The sequence below is a fragment of the Anopheles moucheti genome, chromosome X, assembly GCF_943734755.1.
Source record: "Anopheles moucheti chromosome X, idAnoMoucSN_F20_07, whole genome shotgun sequence".
Taxonomy (NCBI): domain Eukaryota; kingdom Metazoa; phylum Arthropoda; class Insecta; order Diptera; family Culicidae; genus Anopheles; species Anopheles moucheti.
In genome coordinates this window covers 14,619,404-14,641,504 of record NC_069142.1, presented here as the reverse complement: position 1 = coordinate 14,641,504, position 22,101 = coordinate 14,619,404, and the positions used below count along the sequence as shown (strand labels likewise).

General features: G+C 48.2%; 1 protein-coding gene across 1 annotated transcript; it reads left to right on the top strand.

Annotated features, from left to right (window-relative positions):
* Positions 1-15,639: 15,639 nt before the first annotated feature.
* Positions 15,640-20,809, top strand: LOC128307000 (pupal cuticle protein 27). The gene is made up of 4 exons (XM_053044700.1): positions 15,640-15,763; positions 16,001-16,209; positions 19,853-20,108; positions 20,185-20,809. The coding sequence occupies exons 2-4, from the start codon at positions 16,198-16,200 to the stop codon at positions 20,574-20,576; spliced, it is 660 nt and encodes a 219-aa protein (XP_052900660.1). The 5' UTR covers positions 15,640-15,763; positions 16,001-16,197; the 3' UTR covers positions 20,577-20,809.
* Positions 20,810-22,101: the final 1,292 nt, after the last annotated feature.

The window sequence follows — 22,101 nt, the reverse complement described above, 5'->3', positions numbered from 1 at the left end:
CCCCGTTGGTGGAGCTTTAATGCTGTAAAACAAAATGTCAGTAGAAATTGACTTTTTCCTGCAAGCCCCTGCCTGGGTGCTGGGAGGGGTTGGGAAATCAATATTAATAATTGCTTAGCTTGACATTCCTGGCTTTTTGGAGCGCACACGTCCGAGTGGAATTTCGGTTATTTAGACAAAGAATTTCACTGTACGTTCCCGGCGGGTACGCCGGGTTGGACTGGCAGTCGTGAAGGAATGAGCAACGCATTCCAATCCCGGTATATTGAAAGCGTCCCCTGCAAGCCCAGGACCATTTCCGAGCCATATTCGTACGGGATGGTTTAGGTCAATAGTGCGCTGCACTTGAAAAATGTCACCTCCCATGTGCTGACGAACTGGCGTACAAGCCGTAAACGCACCTAATGTATGCGCTGTGTTTGGCCGCGCGCCGAATCGCTCCGGGAAGGGGATCACTGTACATCTAGGTCAGTGAGTAATCCTCAAAACTAAGATAAATCTTTGCAATACCTCACGGGATTGGGGTGGCAAAGGCAGTGGAGTAGGTTAATCGATTTAGCTTGCCGCTGCTCGGCTGTAACGCGTGGAACAGTACGGATGCACAGGCGGATATACCGCCTAAATGTAGGCTTTTCGATGTACATTGGTAGCCTTTTTGGCGTATGTTTGGAGGGATCCGAAGGGTTTTCGCATTGTCGTGTAGCACATACACGATGATCGATCATTATACGCGATGGAAGCGACAGTGGCGGAAGAGAACGGAACGGCCCAAGGTTGAGATGCCGTCGCGCTTGCGAAAGAATCCATTTCGGCTTCATCAAAACCATCGATGAGGCTACGCGTCTGAAGGAGTCTGCAAGAAGCAGGGCAACGCTTCCTTAGCACAGTTTCGTCTCCCTTTTGCGCAACGGTTATGGGCGGAACGGTTAAGACCGTCTAAATCAATTAATGGATGATTCGAATACACGCTCCATTCCACACGGCATTCCTGCAGCACCAGCCCGCCGGTTCAAGATGAATGAAACGCATCCAGAAGGAACTACCCAAGACAAAGCGGGACTGACGTTAATGTGTACATGTGGCCTTCGGCTGGGGGGATGGTTCCACACCACAACAGTGTGAGGAATGAAAATGATAGAATTAGATGCTTTTAGCGAGATGAAGGAAAAGCGAAGAAAAGTATTCGCATGGGGCGAAGCACGTAAGACGCAACCGTTCCATGAATGGGACTGGAAAAGGGCACTAAACTCCAAGTACGCTTCGCTTCGTGGCGATGATAATGGCACATTTGATTATGCGCCCGCGTCTGCACGATTCCATCTTGTGCTCTCTCTCTCTCTCTCTCTCTCTCTCTCTCCTTCTCTCTCTGTCTCTCTCTCTCTCTCTTCGAGTGAGATGAGAAAAAATATTTCATCACACTTTTCATCCATTTGCAATAGGCCCTTTATCACAATGCCCGCTGCCACACCATGTCCAGCATCCGGTGGTTTAAGGTTTTGCGGTATTGCGGAATATCGTACAACGTGGGCGATAAGAAGCGAGGTAGAAGTTTTCAAACCAAACCGCAGCAACTTTTCGACTAGAAAACCGAGTACCCTAGCGTATCGATCCTTGCAATCAACATCTTATCAGTATACAAACACACATACACACACTCGTATACAAACACTCTTCTTGTCCTTTATTACGATTCGAGTGGTTTAAAGCAGGCTTCTCAAGGGTGGCTTTGCCATCCTAAACTTACGGAAGCACGGAGTTCTCAACGCCCATAATAGTTTGCATAAACAGGGTTTAAGCAGGATGGGTTTAATATATAAATCAATAAATTAAAATATACGGTCAACTAGTTTTGATAACAGTAATTAAAATGGAGTCGTCTCAAAATATTCATACCAGCCAGTATAGACGATATTTTGACAGGGGGACAGGGGGATGATGCGTACATATTACGTGATATTTATTTGTACATATTGTAGACAAATGTATTACTCTCGATATAATATATATTTCTTCTATAAGCTTAATTTCCATATCTGCAAGGTATTTTTAATTCTTGGATTTCTTTAATTACTTGAGGTACGATCAAACGTTTAAATAGATCCATGTTACAACGAGTGTAATCAGTGAGTCAACTGTTAAACCGATTCTTCGATGAGCTATTCCTATCCTGGTACAGGTGTGTTGGTGTCTTTAAGCTTCGCACTTCTGAGTGAGTTATTACTCTTTGCAATGAGTATCATCTCACTCAGAAGAGTTGTAATTCTTACACTCAAAGAGATGTGACTCGTGAGTTAAATAACTCATCCATGTGTGAGTCCCTTATATCGGTCTAAGTAAGAGGTCAAATAGAAAGGAAAACAAAATTAGAAATATCAGACAGCACGAGCTAGTTACATCGGAAACATAGACTTAATTGGTTTACGGTTCTCCTACGTAGCTATCGAAGAAAACTGGACTCGATCGTGAGCGATCCAGGGAAGTCCTGCAACAGGACAAAACCACGATGCGGATGTAGCGTCTGATAAGTAAATAAGCAAGTAAGGTTGACCGTTAACGTTTCAAGACTTAAAATTCCGAACATAAACTACCCTAGACCCTACTAATAGAAGCCTTTCATAGAATGAAACTACATACCTTCGGGCGTTTTTCACCATTCCATTACAATCGAACGGAATTACGTACAAAAGAATATTCAATAGCATGTAATACCCTTCTTCTATTATGCCTCAAATTTGACTACATTTAGCAACGGCGATAGAATTTGCACAATATATCGCTCACAGTACTGGTGCACAATGTGTAAAGTAATTTCACCAACTGGGAAAAAGCACATTTTCCCTTTTGCGCTCAACCCGTGTGGAGTGGGTGAGCATTCGTCTGATTTTTGCCAGCATCCACTTGAAGTTTCACGTTAAAGCTTCGTGTCCTCTCACGTCGCTCCAAAGTGTGTTTGTGTGCCCGCGCATCACGAACAATCGATATCACGGTCGAGGTCGGGATGTGGCTGCTATTCGATGCCACTCGACCACGGTAACGTTCGCACTTTTACCGAGCGGTAGTAGCAGGGCTGTGCCAGAAGGAAAAATGGGAAAAAAGTCGCAACAATGGAGAGTGCTTCTGTGCGAATATGATGATACTGTTGAACGGAAGGCGGGCGGTCGGAAAATAGCGGGAAGCGGTACTGCATAAAGAAAAAAATAGTGAAAATAAAAAAAAAAACAACCACCCTGTTATCGGTTCTGGTTCGGGTGGCTCTTAAAAGCACGTCTTTCGCTGGGATGCCGGGATCGATTCCAGGCTAATTTTTCGTACAATACTGCCAGCGGAATCCCGATCCTACATTCAACCGTGCGGCTGGCAGGTGCTTAAGGTTTGATCTTTGCAGTCACACCGCACATACCGAAGCAACACATACACACACACATATACAATGAAAAGAAGATAAGCACCCGCAAATATCAATCATAAAAGTTCAAGCGCCTGAATGTAGGCACGCATGAAGCAATTTAGGGGATAAAAGGCGAAACGCTCACCAGCAAGACGCTGATCCAGTTTTATTTTTTGTTCGTGTTTGATTTTGGTTGTTGTTGTTTTCCACCATTTTCTCATACGCTGGTGTTTTGCGCTCCCCGTTCTCACTAACTTACCCCTGTCACGTTATTCACCGCTGAGTGATGCAAGGTGTACCAGGAAAAGCATAACTTTCAGCACAACAAAACACGGTGAAAAAAGCAAATAGAAACATAAATATTGTGCGCCATTGTGTACTGGAGCGTTTCGTAGTGGTTCGCGATAAATTACCACCGCGGTGGAAAATGGGGGAAAATGGTGGAGGCACACTTTTACCACACTGATCGAAATCATCCCGCCCGCTCGACACCAAATTAACGATGCAACTTTTTCCTCCACGATCCTTTTGTTTTACTTTTAAATCATCGGTAGCGCGTTGGTCGATGGGGTCTTCTGCTTTTATTGCAGTTTCCGTTTTGCTGTGTGTCCCATTGCTAGCCCACCCGCCAGGATGCTATTGTTGGCGATAATTAGAAAATGTTTATGCGTAATAGAAAAGCGCCGGTAGCTTACACAAAAGGGCGAGCGAAAATAAATAAAAAAAAGCGTTGGGAAACAGTTGCGCGGTGCTGAGGTGGCAATGGGAAACAGGAACAGGCTAGGTAACGCATAATAGCGTGGGGGTTTTTGAAGCATTTACGATAAACACAAAGAGGTTCCTTTTTTCTCAACACGCACAAACAAACACAGCAGCACTCGTAGGACTTTCGGTTAGGTATTTCAGCTACCAGCATTGCATAAAGGTAATTTTGCCATGCGAATTGCATACTTTTTGGCGCAATGGATTTTTTTTTTCAAATTTAGTTGTTCGTAGTGCATTATGAATTTTCCATTGTGGAATTTTAAGGAGAACCTCACTAAACCTTATAATTCATTTAATTATGATTTTAATTACACTTGTGAGAGATATTGTATATGCTACACGGGTACTATGCTCAGAATGTTTTATTGTTACTCATTCCACGGTAGTTGATGTATGCCTTTACAACTCCAACAAATAGTTAAATAATAGTACCGCTATTCGAAATTATGCTAAAAAGTAACTACCGATTACAAATAAGCTCTACTTCGCAGGATCCCAGACGAAAATGGTGGTGTCTACACCTGTCACAGCTTGTTTACCTCATCTGTTTGAAGGTTATTTAATATAGAAACACGATCGCGCACTGATTACAGGCTCCAAAAGGACGGTTCCATTTACGGGTGAAGCGATTGTTCCGAACGTGCTTGCATACCAACAATTTAAATCATCCGAAAGGAATGAAGGGTTACCCTGTACACCAGTTTGCTATGGACGTGTCCTTGAAGAACAGGTTTCCTTGATACCGTTTCGGTGCACACCCGCGGGCACATTGGCCCCGGCCATACCGCGCGCGTAGCGAGTAATGCAGCCGGGCGTGTAAATGGGGCGAAAAAAAAGGGGAAAATATATACGACGTCCCCTCCCCCTCCAAAAAAAAAAAAAAAAAACACCGTACACACAAAGCAAAAGCACGCGAAACAAAACACACTTTCGATTGGTGTTTTATAGCGGTCACCTTATTTTAATCTCCCCGTCTTCGAACCCATCCGCACGTATCCGGCCGTACGGTAACGCTTTGTTTCAGCAGTGCCAAACATGCTTGATATAGTTCTGGGTATGGGTGTTATTTTGATAGCCATCGCTGGCGACTGTCACTTTTGTCACGGTTCGGTTCAGTCACTCATATTTCGGGTGGCCATCGGGTGGCCAGAAATCCAGTTTAGGCGTTCATCTCCCGCTTCTCGTTACATGATTACCCTCCCGGGAATAGGGGTTGTGATTCCGCGGGCGAGCTTTCGCAAGGCCTTCCACATGACATTTCGTTCCTCTCGTAATACCCGCACCCGGTGGATGTGCGGATTGTGACATTTCTGGCCGCAAGTCCGTTTGCTTGCCGTATGGATACGCGCGGGTCATTAGTTGTGTGTGGTTCGTTTTTTTTTCTCGAACGGAGAAAAGGTTGTAAAGCCCCATAAAGAGATTGTTTATGGGTTTAATGGCTGTTTATTGGGGCATTTGGTGAATGAGACCCCGAAAGCGTTGACATTTTCATTGGTTGATGGGATTTGGTACGGCAGGTCTCGCAGCGTTCCCTATCCCACCCCTCATTACGATAGGCATCATTTGCGACGGTGGAGTTGAACTGCTGTGAAGAATTTGAAGCGGTGACAACATTGTGTTATCACTTCCCTATGGTGCGTGTTGAACACTTTGTCGAGCGGACTTACAAGCAAGGAAGTATCTACGACAAACTAGATCGCTGCCAGCTATGTTATGTCGCAGCAATTCTACGGCCCCCTGGGTCACTCCTAGGCTACGTTGAGCGTTGTGGTTGAAGCATCAGGTCCCGAACGCTACAGTCACAACTGATGGAACCGGTTTCATGTTGCCCACCCCTGGCACGACCTTGCCCGAAGATAGTTGGACGCTACCCCTGCTGTACCGTCCCTTGAGTGGAAGTGGTCGCTGCGTCGAATGGAATTTGTGACCCAACACACGAGAGCTTCGGCACAAGGGAAAGAAGAAAAATAAAACGAAAGGGTGAGAAAAGGAAGCATTTTATGCAAACGGCGTGTGCGAAAGAATAAAAACCGTTCCTATTAGACCCTGCGCGGACGCGCAAGGACGGAGGGAGTCAGCACTTAGACCTATGAACGTATCACTTCCCTGTACCACACGCGTAAGGTCGGAAGGGAAGGGATAATTTCGAACGAGTACAGGAGAACGGGTGGACTCAACGAGAACTGCTTTGCAGTGCTCTTGTGGTTGATCGATGGATTTAATAAGGAAACGTTTTCCACACGTATCTAGAAGCCGTTGCTTATCAGATGATGTTGTGGACTTCCGTTTGTGTTTAAACTTCCTGGAGCTCCTAACAGATCTGTTTACTATTGGAGCTCTTGGTGCAAGAATCTCAGAGATCCAACATCTTGGACATCCGTTGAAAGTTGAAGCACGCATTTGTAAGGCTCTTCGTGTCAGGAGTTGAGATTACTACACGAAACCCTAGCGAATACAGTCAAGGCTCTTCGGCAAGTTGAACATCTATTACTTTGTGTAACATTTATATCTGCCACACAGTCTATCGAATTAATTTCCTATCAAAAGTCTTGCCATTCAATAGTTGGACAGCACGGCAATCGGTTGCGCAATAAAACGCTATCGTAAAAATATAATGGCACTATCGGTTATTCCACCCACAGATTTACCATTCTTACCGGTTACCCATGTTTCACATGCCGCTTTATAGCATTCGGCATTTTGGGTTGCACCAACCAATCAAACATACGAATTCGAACACCACCCATAAAATATAGATCTCTACCGCCTGCCCACCACGATGCCTTCCCAACAAACCCCCAGCCAAGAATTCGTCGACCGCTGCGGGTGGCGCTGGTGGGATGCAGTGTTCCGGACATACCCAATCATTAAACGCTTAATGACGGTCTGCATTTATGACTTCATTTATGATGCTCTGCAGGCCTCTGCACGGTTATGGTGCTGCGCTTATGCGAATCGCATCGGTGCAGTTCAATCGATGCAGCACCAAAGTCGTACGTTCGCCGAAAGAAATGTGAACCGCGAAACAGAAATATTCGAGTGCTTTCGGGGGGTTTTTTTTTTGGCTGTTGTTCTTGTTGTTGAGTGGATTGCGTACAGGAAACCGGGAAGCAATAAATGGCAGATTTACTACCATTTTGATGAGGACATCAATTGAAGATTGATGTGCGTTTGAGGTTAAAATTGGAAGATAATTGGAGGGCAGGAGCTAGAAGTGTTAAAGTCGTGCGAATTCCTTTGTCTGCTTGCGAATTCGCACCCGATTGCCTTGGAACGTCAAAGTAATGCTCGGGATTTGGATGGAAAGATTGATACACAGATCATCGCACTCAAACTCCCACCATCAATTAACCTTCACCTGTCACTCTGCAGAGAGCGGTAAAAGATACCGCTATCAAACGCGAAGAAAGGGCGTACGGTCCAGCAAACAAAACCGGTTATAATTTTGGTGGCTCGGTATTTTATTCCTTGGTGCCCCATTCCGCGTCGCGTTTGGTGCGTTTCGGTGCGCAAGGTGAGCTACATTCACATTCCGGGCAGAGATGGCCGCCATGGCAACAGGTTGCAAACGGTGCGTCACGCGCGCGCGGGGAACACGCGGTAACGCTCGCACTGCGGACGCATTTCACTGCTTTGTGTGATTGGGCTTTTGTTTTTCGCTGTTGTCATATATGGTGCGCGCTCGATGAATGAAAGTGTGGCTCGTTATAGCCAAACCTGGTGCATGGGTGCTGCATGCAACCCACCGGGGAAGGGATCGGTTTGTTTTGCTATTTTGGGGCTAATTTTCCATGCGGAATGGTTGTTTATCCAGGTGTTTCGCCATTTGCAGCACGCGGCCGCACGTTCGTTGCAGTTCTGCACACATTTGTCCGCTGCACTTAACTGGCTGCTCTGCACACGTAACTCGGCAAGATCGACGAATTGGCACGCTTGCTCCATTTACTGACCCGCCGGACACATGGTGGACGGCCTTGCGCTGTTTTTTTTTGTTGTTGTTGTTGCTGTTGTTCATCTGTCGTTGCGTCGAGAGCGTTGCTCTGGATGCGGAATAGTAACAGTAGTAGCAGCTGTGATAGTTGTGGAAGTAGTAAACGCCTAACCAACCCTGCTGGGAGACCGCATTCCATGTTTGATTTCGTGTTGATTCTCTCGATAGGTAAGCGATTTAAGCTGTTTCGTTCCGTACGCCGAAGTACTGTCAGCAGACTTCCCTGTTGCTGGCAAGAACTTTGGAGGTGGGTCGTGGAATGCGCTATGATGAAAGTGGTACCGATAATTAATCGAGCGCGGTACAGGAAAGGAACCGGCGCGTTTGCTGCGAGCGACCAATTAACGCGCGCTAGTTTCAGACTTCATCCTCTGAGATGGACAGGTTTCTTGTTTGCAGGTTGGGTGTTCGCTAGAAGCGAGCAGTATCCCTGTGTGGTGGTAGAGACGAGACCTTCTCGGGTCTCATACCAAAGCGGCCTTGAGATGCGTGATTCGCACAAGAGCAACGGCGATTTTGGATTTAGTATCGCTCAAAGCTTTCCAAGTTCCAGGACAACGCAGAAACCCCGTGACCACTGTTGCGCAATTCTATCTCAAAATATCTCCAGCCGATCATGGCTTTCTACGCCCAACAAGTGTAGGTGTAGGTGCCACAGGTTTTGCTGCCACAGGACTTCTGGAAAACCGCCGTAGCAAAGCGGGTCTCGCAGTGTCTTGAAGTTTGCTGGAATTAACTGTGGCTACTGCCATCGTGCATTTTGCCCAGCGTATGAGTGGAGTGGATCGATGAAGTTGATGGAATCTAAGCGACTATAACCACTTTTTCCCAACACTGGCCATTGAAAGGCAAGCGACAGTTGTGTCCATAATTCGCGTACGCTCTGGAGGGCAAAATTGGTTCTTGGGTAGGTGGACCACACTAGCAAAAAAAAAAAAAAAACTCCAAAACTCCATACGAAACGTAGGAAAACTAAATGCGGCAATACTGGATCACTTATGTAAGTGCATTCCGTTCCACCCGCCGCACAGTTTCAAACCCCCTGGTTGGAACAGGGGGTGCAATTTGGAGAAACAGGGATTTCATTCCAATGCTCAGTTCCTGGTAATGAGAAGGCAATGCCGACGCTATACAAGCACGTACAAGCGACACACGGCTGTGCCGTCAGAACTAGCCGGGAATAAAAACGGGTGTTTGCCAATGCCCGATGGCGTTGACTGTTTGGATTTGTGTGTGAGTGTTTTTTTTTACCAAACATTATTCGCTCGCTCCACCGATAGCTTTCTTTAATCATCCGTCTCATAACTCCACTTATCCGGCCATTTTGTACACACACATACAGCGTCAGATAATTCGATCGATTGCGGAACGCGCGTTTTAATATAAAACAGGCAAAAACCATTGGGAAAGTGCTCGGTGTACATAAACTGCATACATGATTGCTGTTGCGAGCTTAGACCAAAAAAAAAAACCTGCAAAGAGCTGCAATAGGAGTACCGATGCCGGTTTGTGATGGTCCTACGGCTTGGGAAACCATCGTGCAACTTCATAATGCATCGGATGAAGTTGGAAGTTTTGGATATTTGTAACTGGAGCATAAGCCTTCGGTTGCTTTCGGGTTGTTTGGACATTAATGGAGAACCTCCCCCCCCCCCCCCACCTCGGTTCGCTCCGTTGTGGTTAACTAATTTTAGCCAAACTTCATGGATGCATGGATGGGGGACATAAGGGAGTTAGAAATGAAAGCCGATGAAATGAGACGTTTGTAACAGTTTCTTGCAACAATTAATTAACTCAAACTCGCACATTGTGTGTTGCTGTTGTCGTTGACGCTTTTAGCGATGGTGTCTATGGTTAAATCTCCCACCCTTAGATGACTACCCCTGGCGGGTGTACCTGGTGTAAAAAAGAAAGTAAAGAAATGCATTAAAAAGGGACACAGCAACACGGCTTACTAATGACTCAATCGAAAGCAGCAAAGAAAATACAACGATACTGTCACGCATCATCCATGCCAAACCCGGGGGGGCCGGTGGGTTTATGTGCTTTCTACCCGTTGACGTTTGTCATATCAATCAGATCGATTGGATAATCGACCAGCCAGTACACGGTAAAGCAGCAATTATAAAACCTCCGAAACCCGAACTAATGAAGTGTGACCGTACAGTTTTGCGGTGATGGTATTTATTTACCACGGACTGCTGGTAGCAAATTTTGGGACGATGGCAGCGGCAAACTCACGGTGACGCGCGATACCACCTGCATGCCCAATTGCCACCCTCGGGGAGCTCGCCCAACGTTCGGCGGGTCTACATCCGGAGCACGTTTGTTTGATAATCATCATCAGCATAGCTCACACGCTGCAGTCACGTTGGGTGCTGGAAAGGCGGGAATTAAATATGCAGCAGCTTTCTGCCACTTTTTTCCTGAAGGGGATGATATGCGCGGGGGGGAGGGGAGGGGAAGGGGGGGAGGGTAATGTCTTTCGCAATGGAGCGCATGTTACCCTGTTTTTTTTTAGTTTAAAATTTTAACACCTTCGCCCCAGTTCGGGTGTGAGTGCTCGGTACACTTTCACTCTATCGCAAATTGGCATCCTTACGCGGGTAAACTAGCGCCATCTACCGGGCACTTGGATGAACAGCACAAAACGGAAGTACCGCGTGCACTTGAGTGTGCTTCCGCTCTTCGGGCGCACCTGAACCGAGCAGATGATTGCGAACATTTGCACGGGGTAGCTTTACCAAGCAGAAGTTGTTGCGATTGTGACAAAAATACACACACACACACACACACCCAAACAGCATGGCGGAAAGGTAGGGCCTGCTATAAATTTTCATTAAAACAAAAATACAGCACTGCAGCCGTGTCCCTTTTATTTCTGGAATGCATTTCCCACTTCTTTTTTTCTCCTTCGTCTATTGTTGATTGTTGCAACCATTTTGCTTTCGCGTTGTTTTATCCGTTTTGCCATGCAACATGCAACGGTGTGTCATTTTCGGAGTGCTTCGAAGGGCATGTGCCCTGTAAATTTATTCATGAAACTGCCACCAATTGTCTCTGTCAAAAACTGGCGGCTGGGATGTGCTCGCGGTCCCGGTCCCGCCGGGACCGTGTGTTTGCCAGGGAGTCACCGGAGCTGCTGCTCAATTTGGCGGACTCCGCCGTTTGGGGCAAACTGTTGTGCTTTTGCTGTTGCTGTGCCTGTTGGCTGCCGTTGTTATTTGTTCGTCTATATATTTGTTGACAATATTTTTACGCCAAGCCGCATTTCCGGGAGCGGCCCGTTCGGAATCATGCTTATCGTTGAGGCAAGGGCCCGGGTTCGAACATTTCGACACGGGAGAACGGAAACCGAAAAGCACAAGTCTGCTGCTCCCTTTAACGCATATTGAGCGAGATTACGAGAGTACAAAAATAATATAAATAGCGCCACGTAATCCTTCCAACCACCGCCCCCTTGGAACCCTGATGCTGTTTGGCTTCTGTTTTATTTTGCCATCACCAGCATCGCAGCAGGGTCACAACAACTTTATATTCCACGCTCGTCCACGCTGTCGACCAACGGCTGAATGATGGACGTGGTAATGGGGCCTTCCGTACTACACATCCATCCCCTTGTTGTCATCGACAATCGAAAGAGCAAGGTGTCGCCGGAAAGCACGTGTGTGTGTGTGTGTGTCAGGAAATGGACGTGAAAGTTTGGGCCCCAAAATGTGCTGATGTTCGCCATGTCCGACTGGATACCGCACATTCGAATGGGGGCGTCACCGTCCGGCAAACGGATGAGATACATGCGAAGAACACCGAAGGAGCTGTCGAAATCCTGTCGAGTTATCTTGTGTGTTCAGACCCGGCCGTTGGGTGCATTTCGAGGACTCTGCTTTAAAACCGAGACCGAAATCGCACGGGAGTTCTCAGCCGGCGGGGGGTTTTCTCCGAATCGCGTTGACCTCAACCGCGTGGTCTGGGCGTCTGGTGGAGTCCGTGTGCCCCTGAGTGTGCTGGAGTGCAGTTTGCAATTTGTTTAACAGCCGTAGTATTGGTACGATGGTGGTAAATCCTTTCTGAAACGCAGGCCGGGATGGAAGTAGACGAGGTGATGCAAGTTAGCAAGCTAGCAAGCAATACCGACCGACATCATGCATAGAATTTGAATAATATGCATTGAAAATGGCGGAACAATGGTGATGTAGATGCCGGTGCCAAATGGAATGCTTGTCTTTGCCGCTCGTCTGCTCCTACTACCCATGTCAACCAAACCTTTGACCGGAGTACAATAGGTGGACCAACCTACATGTGTGCCATCCGCATACATACTCCACCCTCGCCGGGGTCTTCGCTCCTTAAAACCGACCCCGTAATGCGCTGCTGCATATTGTAGGCCATCTGGTGCTATTATCTCTGGTGCGTTCCGAGTGCAAAGTACTCCACGCCGCTAGCGTAACCAGGTCAACGGACGTAAGGGATGCAATTTACCCGGAACCGTCGAGAATGTTAGCAGCGAAGGAGAGTTCGGGTCAGCTGCGGGAACCAACACCGGACCGGAAGGAAATAGCGATGACGATGGGCTTTATCGGATTTCCAGACGAATGAACTTTCAGCGTTCCCAGAATTCGATACTACCAGATAAAAGGTCCAGATTCTCTCCTCTTTTATTTCGTTCGTTTTACCTTCGTTCCAAATTTGCTTCTTGCGGCTGGGTGTCGACTCATCTTCCCAGAGCCATCTGGGACAGTTACTGCCGTGGGCAAAACCTTGAAGCGATTGGAATAGGCGGGTTGAGTATGTGCGGGGCGACAAAGTTACGGTTCGTAGCTGCGGTCCGCTTTGTCGAATGCGGTCAGCTGAAACCAGCAAAGCACGGCAAGCTTCACTAATTAGGAAAGCGACGAGTGTTAACTTTTAAAGGATCTACAGCGATTTGTTGGAACGGTGCGAGTGGTGTGGTGCTGAGAAGCACAGGAACTGGAACTTTGTCTCCAGTCGAGCGGAACGGGAAGGGAAAAAGGGATTATGGTTCTTTTGCTTTCCCCCGCGTAATCAGAAAGTCAAATGTAGTCGAAATGCCTACCAAAAACACACGTCCCCGGCGGTTGGTCCCACCGGACCAAGCGCAAAATGGTCGCAACGCCGAGTTACTTCAAGAAAATGGAGGCTGTGTTTCGAGCATAGCTTTTGCGCTTCAATTGTAACCGGCACTGGTAGTTGTCTTTCTAATAAAAGCTTTGATTGTCAGGTTTGGGGTGGGTGTTGGGGTTTTGTTTTTGGTTTTAGGGACCGTTCTTGTTTGTTTTTTTTTGTTGTTCGCATCCCGAGCGCTTTGCTGTCTGTTTTCATGCCGCGCGAAATTACGTCTTCGTACCGTGTCAGCAGTCGCGGACGCTACGGGAATAGTGACGCGCATAATGAAGATTGACAGATTTAAGGTATTGTCCTGATAGTTGAAATATGTCACGGCATTGTTGCAACTGTGTGTCATACCGCCAACTCTCCAATACCCCCCCTCCCCTCCCCCCTTTTCTGAACATCTCATGCTCGTCAGTTGTTTCCAGCACTCGGACCAGAGTTCCCGCACATCAGACGACAGGACGCCGCACGATACACGCTGTGCCGTGATTGTTACGCGAAAAACCAAAAAACCCACACGCAACATCCACCACGACACACGCGGAAGAGGGGTTCACATGGGCGATACTGTTGACTTTGGGGCGTTGCTCGGGACGGGGGGGGTTTTTTTATGACCTCGACGCTGGTCATAGCCACCGGCCGTAGGCAAACAACCAAGCGATGTTGACAATTGCTGTTGCGAGCCGTTTGCCGTGATACCTACACAAAACCATCGAACATTGGTAACACCGAAATGGTAACACGCGAGTGGGGCTGGTTCTTTTGATTATGCATCGATGTTTAGCCATTGTACCAGGCGAACCGGCAACCAGCCTGCAACCGTACGCCGTGTTGTGGCAGGAACTAACCAGCCATTAAGCTGCATACGATTGCGGAACGGCAAACGTTCAAATCCCACACAACAGAAACCAGAACCAGAAGCAGTGCCGCCGGATGGAAGTGTCGTGGCGGGTGGAAGCGAAGAGAAGTAATCGCTGGCAGCAGGGTGTGGTCAGGGTCTAAGGTACCTAGCCTGCAGTACCTCGTTTCCGCACGGACCGCACAGAGGCACGGCAGTGTCCCCACAGCCCCCGGTGCATTATTTTAGAACGTTCTAGGATTCCAACTGTTGCAGTTTCCCTTCTAAAGTACAACAAAACCTCCGGAATGCAGCCCCAAGCACACGCGGGTGACTGTCTCGGCTAGATACGGCTTGGGGTCGCTCTACGGAAATGGAATGCCACTCCGGTCCGGTGAAGTAGGGCAGCGCACAATAAGCGTAATTTCGTTTGGTTGGCTGCTACGGGGTGGATGAAGCGATCGGCCAAAAAGGTACACCGGTATCGCATCCTTGTGCTAGGCCTTCGTTCTGCTGATTGAGTGCCTGATGGAGTGCTGATTATAGTGCACAAAATGTAAGGTTTCATTAGTGGGCAGCATGTGGTGCAAAGGGCACATTATAATCATCAATCAAAAATCGTTTGTGAATTCAACGCCATTTTATAATTAGCATTAGGGCTGGGGAGATCTCTATCGTCTAAGTCTTCAAAACTAGCGTCCGTTGGAAGTTTCATAGCTGTCATCCGAGGAGCTTCACCGGGGTGGTGTAATTCTATCGCTTCGATTGTACGATTGCAAGTTTAACGAGCTGATACCCATTACTAGTTGGAGCTCCAATACCCAACGCCCTCGATGACTTGAGGTGTCTGTGGCACGTGAAGTTAACCGTGCCTCGTCATGGCTGATTGAATGTTGTGCTGCACCTGTCGTGCAGGTGGAAGCAGTTAACCAAAGAAGGCCCCAAATCGGTCAGATGATTTGGTTTCTTTCGCAGCGCACTCGAGCGTGCGCTGGGCCACTTAAAGTGGCCCAAAGTCCAACAAGTATGGTGCCGAAAAAGCACTCTCATTTGCTCCAGTAATTTCCAAACGCCAACGCCACCGTACGTACGTAGAACTGCACTTACTTCCGTCTACGGTCGATAGGAGCGGCTCGATCGCACGAGCAGGACACACAGACGGTACGTAACGGCACGATATCAGGTACCCGCTGCGTGCCAGAGGAGAAAGGATAAAGTCAGCTCAGTAGTCTTGTGGCGTGGCAGTGGTGGGTTTTTAGCTGTGCGCGAACATGGTAGCATACCCCGTATGCTAGTTGCGGCCGGGAGTGAATCAGGTGTGTCAGAGCAGAAGCGAAGACCGTGCTTTCGCTCCCCTTCCTTGTCTGTCCACCGGCAGTCAATCCCCACGCACGCCGGCAAGCGCCATTGCGTTGGGCGAGAAGAGGGCAGCTGCATCGGAGCGAATGAAACAGGTGTAGTGCACCGGGCGGGAGGACTGTCTATATATAAGCGAACGCTCCGTATTTGCGTACGATCTGTTTACAAACAAACTTTGCCAGCGGTTGTGATCGCCCACCGCACGTCTGTAGCTATATAAATATATCTCGGGATCAGTCCAATTTTGGAGCTTGAGTTTGGTCGACTTGTACAAGTACAGTGCTCGGTGCAGGTACGAAGGCTTCTACTCCTTTCTGCTGCGGCCCTATCCGTGTCAGGTTCTTGGTGTGTGGTTGAGTGTGTGTTTCTGCATTAGTGTGTGTGTGTGTGTACGTGTGCGTTTCTTTGTGGTTGTGTGGTTAGAGTGTAACATTGATCCGTTTATAGCGAGACATCTGATCCTTTTTTCTATATCTTCTTTTGCGGTTGGTGTGACCTTGTGAACGGAAAATAAAAACCATTACGATAGGTCATCGACGCAGCAGCCAACAGCAAGCCAAACGGTTATAGCAGCAAGTGGAAGAACCCGGCGCAATACGACCAGCAAACAGCACAGACAGTCAAACTCGCTACCAGCCAAGCGCAGCTCAAGCGGAGGGTCCCCGAAATACGCTTCTTACCTTCTTACGCAGTGTGCTCCACATCCACAAGTCCAATCAACCAAAAATGAAGTCTCTGGTAAGTGCAGCTCAGCTTACCCATGGAAGCTTTGCTGAGCAGGGCTCGAATTTGAGGGCTCGAACGAGAGAAATTGCAAAACGGCATGGGTTTGCGCAGTGTGACGAGTGCTCAGCTCCATAAAGAGGAGTTGGTTATCCCGTTGTGTGGTGCAACTGGCCGACTTGAGCTGTTGGAGAAGCAAAACAGGAACCGGATTGAATTCTTGGCATTTTGAATCGTAGCAGGGCTATGTTACTTGGTGCAGGAATAATAGACCCGGCTGGACAAAACCTGTGTGTTTTTACGGCTTCACAAGATGAACGGTGGGAAGACAACTCATTATCAGCTAGCACTGTGACTGGTCAGCTTTTCCCTAAGCTCGCTATCGGTGCTCCGGTTCGGGAAAGATAACTTTACCGCTGTTTGCCCAAAGTGAACATACTTTTTTTTCTTCATTCCGCCATTAGAATAACTTCAACTCTCGCTTCGCACGTAGACGGAGGACGTATATGGGCATGGTAACTGTAGTTCTGCTTACAGGAGAATGAGTAGAAATGGAAGGCAGGAAATAAAAAAAAGACGCAGAAAAAAAGAGTCCCGCGCCGAGAATCTAGTTATCCGGGTACGGTCGAGATGCCGTTGACTTGGCCACCAGTTTCTTGGTTTGCTAATGACATTTTGATGCACACAAACTATGACCAGCTCCGTCGGTTTATCTGCTAAAGGGGGGGAAAAATGGAGCATGAAAAAAAAAAACAGGGAAATGAATCATCATTCGCAAGATGGCGGCGGGTGGCAATTAACTTCAGTTCTGGCAGGCGTCTCGGGCTACAAGGGGTATGGTTGGATGTACAAGCGAGCGTCGCTGATCATGCAGAGTAATCTCTATATACCACGAAGTTTCTTATCTGTACACCACCGGTACGCACTGCTCACCATGGAAGAAATCAGAATCCATTATCAAACCTTAACGCGGTCCCGGCATATATTTTTCCAACGCTATTTCGCTAGAGCAAGCTCAGGTACTTCGGTGTAAGTTGCCATCGCACTCAAAAGCCCCACCGTAACACTAGTAGGTATCAGCTCACTTTCGGTTCACTTTACACCACCATCGACGCGTAATTATCCCGGGCAGATGGGTAACACCGCAACGCATGTGGGACGAGAATACCCCACGAGGGTGTTGTGTGTGTGTGTGCGGGGGGGAAAAGGGGGGGTTGATGAAGCGGCCATGATTTATAGACAATCTGTCGCGGTGTACCGCGAATCGAGGAGGTGCTCATAATTTATTTATTTATTCATTAGCTGGCAGGAGAAGGCGCGCCGAGCCTCCCCACCACCTCGGTCGACACCTATTTTGCAGTCGGCCCAAAACAAGGAAGTGCCCCATATGTCGGGGGGCACCTGTGTGTGAGGACATGCGCTCTGACAAGATGTATTATACATCCTAATGGGCTTTTATTCAATGTGCCTTTTTGGTGTTGGTTTTGTTTTATTTGATTGCACAACTCATTTGCCCCTGCCAGTCGCAGTGATGGAGTAACGAAATGAAACTAAAAAAAAAACAAACCTCAGGGAGTCAGGTCTGATCTGAGGTTAAGGGAGGGGGTCTGCTAGTGTGCAAAGTTCTGTCGAAAAATCGCTCATCCGCTGCCCATTAGTGCATTCGATCAAGCGTAACATCCATCTCAACATTGCCCATTCGGGTGTCGTTCGGAAGGGAGCTAGAGATCTTCCAAGCGAAACGGCCCAAACGCCTGACCATGTGAGGTCGGTGGTTGCGTAAAGAAGAAAGCGTTGGGAATATCAAATGATGCGAGCAACATGTGCCGCCGCTTATGAGCCAGGACTGGTAAAGAGCAATAAGAAGCTAAATCTGCTTCCAATATCCAAGAATTCAACCACTGGAATGGATGGTTTGTTTTGGGCTATAAGTTGTCTTTACAAGCGTAGGGTCTTGTGGAGGATGTAGACTGTGAAAAATAGGTGGTCCTTAATTTGAAAAAATCCCCCGAAACAAAAAAAAACAGTAAGATAATCCAATGATCCATGGCAGATGAAGCAATAGTTCCCCCGGCTGAAGCCTTATCCGTGTGGAAGCTTTTACCGCCCCGGGGTGGCCCCGGGGTTGCTTCTACTAAAATCATTAGGTTCGTAAATTGACAAAATTTTAGCACGTTTAAGCTATTATGTCGTCTTATTTTATGTTTCCGCGAACCTTAAAACTCTCAGCCGACTGTCGTTAGAGACTTCTGGGAAGGTAGGCGACAACAACCAAGAAATGCGTAAGATGGCGGCCTTACGTGCAGAACGCCCAGAACTGAGACTGTTGTGTTTTGGGTGTTCTTTGCCGTTGCCGTCGTGTCGAAGAAATATTGTACCCTTACCATCTGGTCTTCAACACCTTACCGAATTTCTGCGTGCGAAAGCGGCGTGAAATAAAATGGTACTTTTAACTTTCCTCCCGGGCTGGTCGCGTGTCTTGGAGGGGGCGGCGTGCAATAAAAACCTTCCAATATCTGCTTTTGCCAAAAATTGCGTAAAACCGTCCGGCACAAGGGTAGGTTTGGAGACTTAAAATTTTGCATGCTAATCTGTGAGAATTAACATTTTTCAATTAAATTTCGATCCCTTTTTTTTTTGGCGTGCGGCAAGCCGGGGGAAGGGCGTTGAGAGCACTCATCGTAACTCCGTGCGTTTCCATTCGCAATCCGTGACGTTAACTATCGGTGGCAGAATGTCTCGTGACCTGCGTTACCTCACCTGGTGCATTTGGTACTTTCTGGCGCCGGTGAGCACTATAAGTGCGAAGGGAACGGAACGTTGAATGTAACCCACGCCATAACGAGCTGCCTGCCCTAACGGTCCATGGCGGAAGGCAATTTCACCCGCCGTAAGTTCGGATGTTAGGCAGAACGTTCTCCGGCTCCGGGCGGGGGTTTTCAACGAGATTCCTACTCGACATTCTGCGAAGGAAGGAAGGCATGATTATCTAACCTACCCTGCCCGATGTACCGATGGAGCTTTGGCGCAGTAAAAATAACGCCACCGGCAGTGACACGCTGGATATGAGATTGGGCCCGTGCAGTGTGGAGGTTTTTATTTGCGTGGAGATGATGGGTTTCGGAAAGTATTTTCGATCGGAGAGCAAAAAAGAAAAAAAAGGAAAATGATAACCCGGACACACACATACCGTGGGGGTAGCAGCTGTGACAGAGCCGGCAGTTGGAATGATTCACTTTGGCTTCGTATGTAAATAAGCGGGCAAAGGGCCTGCGGCAAGCCTTGGGATGTGTCAACATGTTGACTCGGAAATGTTCTGTACGGCCGCCCCAAAATATCCAATACCGCTTTGGAGCTGTGTGTGATGCGTTCTTTTTGCCGCTGTTTCATGTCATCTCAGAGGGGGTATTTTTTCCCCCCGGAATGTGAAATGTGGAATTTTATAGTTTCATTGCTTTTGTCCACCCCCCCCCCCCCCCTCTCCCCCCACCTTCGCTGGAAAATTCGTGTTGGGTTTTGTAGCGAAACTGGGCAAAACTGGGCGAAACTGGGCAAACCTTGGACAAATGGAACCTTTTTCTTTAAGGTAGCAACAAAAAAGCGACAATTTTTCGTTAGTGAATTTTGTGTTCTTTGTTTTTTGTTTGTTGGGTGACAGTTACTACTCTCCGCGATAGTGACGATTATTGCGGCCCAGAGAGACTACACCACGCCGGTGCCCATTCTGAAGCAGATCAACAGACACAACGAGGATGGCAGTTACAGCTACGGTTATGAGGCGGCGGACGGTACGTTTAAGATCGAGACCAAGTACCCGAACGGTGAGGTGCAGGGCAAGTACGGCTACGTGGATGACGGTGGCAAGCTGCGCGAAATTGAGTACGGTGCGAGCAATCGCGGTTTCGAGCCACAGGGTAAGGCAATGGCAGGATGGGCCAGGAAATAATGCACCGTAACGGCTCACCACATCCATTACTCTTTTGCGCACAGGTACGGACATCAACGTGCCACCGCCGACGCTGAGCAACAGCAACTATCCGCCGCTTGGGCCGAACGAGGAAGACGATGGTCAATACCGGGAGGATCCGAGCATCTACTACAAGGACACGCGTTACAACTCGAAACCGGCACCGTACAATCCGCGACCGGCACCGGTCGCGTACAATCCGGCACCGCAGCAGTACTATCGCAACACGGCCGCCCCGGAAGCCGCCCCGGCCACCTACCAGCCACAGCCCCAGCACCGGTTCCAGCCGCAGCCACAGCAGCAGTACTATCAGCCGGCGGCACCAGTGCCGCAGCAGCGTGCCGACTACTGGCACCCGAACGCGAAGGTGGACATCAACACTGGCTCGTACTCGCTCAGCTACACCGGCAGATAGGCTGGATGGGGTTTCTCCCGAGCAAAAGTGCACAGACAATCCAAATCAACCCACACTCCATCTCCAACGCAACTCTAATATCCTAAGTCAACGTGGTGGGTCCCCCAACCCTTGAGCGGGTGCATCACACCCCAAAATGGCGCGACATTCGTTACAACCTCCAACTCCTGTTCCAAGTCGAATATCGGAAGGGTGCGCAATAAAGTGGTAGAGAACGTTTTTTTTTCCCCAAACATAAACTCACACGCGGCGTTCGAGAGGTGTTTGATAATTTGATACGACGTTTGACAGCATGGTTGTAATTGATGTGCGGATGCAATCTGCTGGGGAAACGATTTAAGAGGGAAGCGCTAATAATCGATTGCCCATCCTGGGTCGATAAATCTTCACCAATTCGTAAAGGGCGTTCCAGGTTACAGGTGGGTAGAGTTAGAGAGTTCATCAATTTCTTTCAAATGTTTACAGAAACTCGTGGCGATAAACCCGGATGCTCGCTACTTTGAGTAATGCCAGGTAAGATGTATTTTTTTTAACGCTTCTTTCTGTCAAGGAGCGAGGAAAAGAGGAATCGATACTGCGTGGAACAAACAGTAATCACCTCCAAGCAAATTGTTCCACCCCTCTGACACATTTGCACATTTGCACGGAATGTTTCGCCGCGCTACACGGTGGAGTTTCCCTCCGGAAAAGTTCTGGAATTTGTGACAGTTTGCGGTGTACGGTATCATGTACAGGCATCACCGTACTTGACACCATAACGTTACACTCGCCACCGGGAGCGCCAGAAGTAGCGTCGTTTCCGTGATTGAGCATTTCCACAGCTGGGGGGGTCGAGGGTGCCGATCAGTGCCGGGGTGTGGGCGAATGTCGCGCATTTGGTATAATTAATTCATTGCAACATTCTCGCCAAACGGTCGACATCGATGACACTACACGAGGGCACGGGGCATCGTTTGGGCAGCACTTTGCGTCGGTAATTAATTTATCAACCGCACACTGTGTCACCTTCCGGACACAGCGTACACAAGTACACCCGGCTCCTATACTGGTGGCGCTACATTCGTCTGGGCAGATGGCTCTATTACTGCATCCGTGAGCGTACTGGCTAAGATATTCTTCGTTTGTTTGTTTGTTTACCAATTGCATTCTCGCATATCCTAAAGCTCCCATCGTCAATTAAGGTTATTGCATGGACACACTCGAAAGACCGGCGTAATAGTGTATATCAACATTGAACCTTTTTGATTCTGATTGCACTGTAGGCAGTGGAGGATCAATCCCCTTGGAGGCCCAGGGCGGAATTATAGTTGGGGCCTCTAATTTTAAAAAACGATGCAGGTGGGAAGGGGAACATTGAGGGGACTTGGAATGAGACAAGGCGAAAAGCGCAGTAAGAAAGGGCCTACTCCGCCTACCGTTTGATCCGCCGCTGGGCCACCCCTAATCATCTTCTTCAAATGGTCCGCCACGTAGGTGGTAGGTGGTGACACGTGGAAGGATGGTGGTGACACGAGGGGGGAGGTGA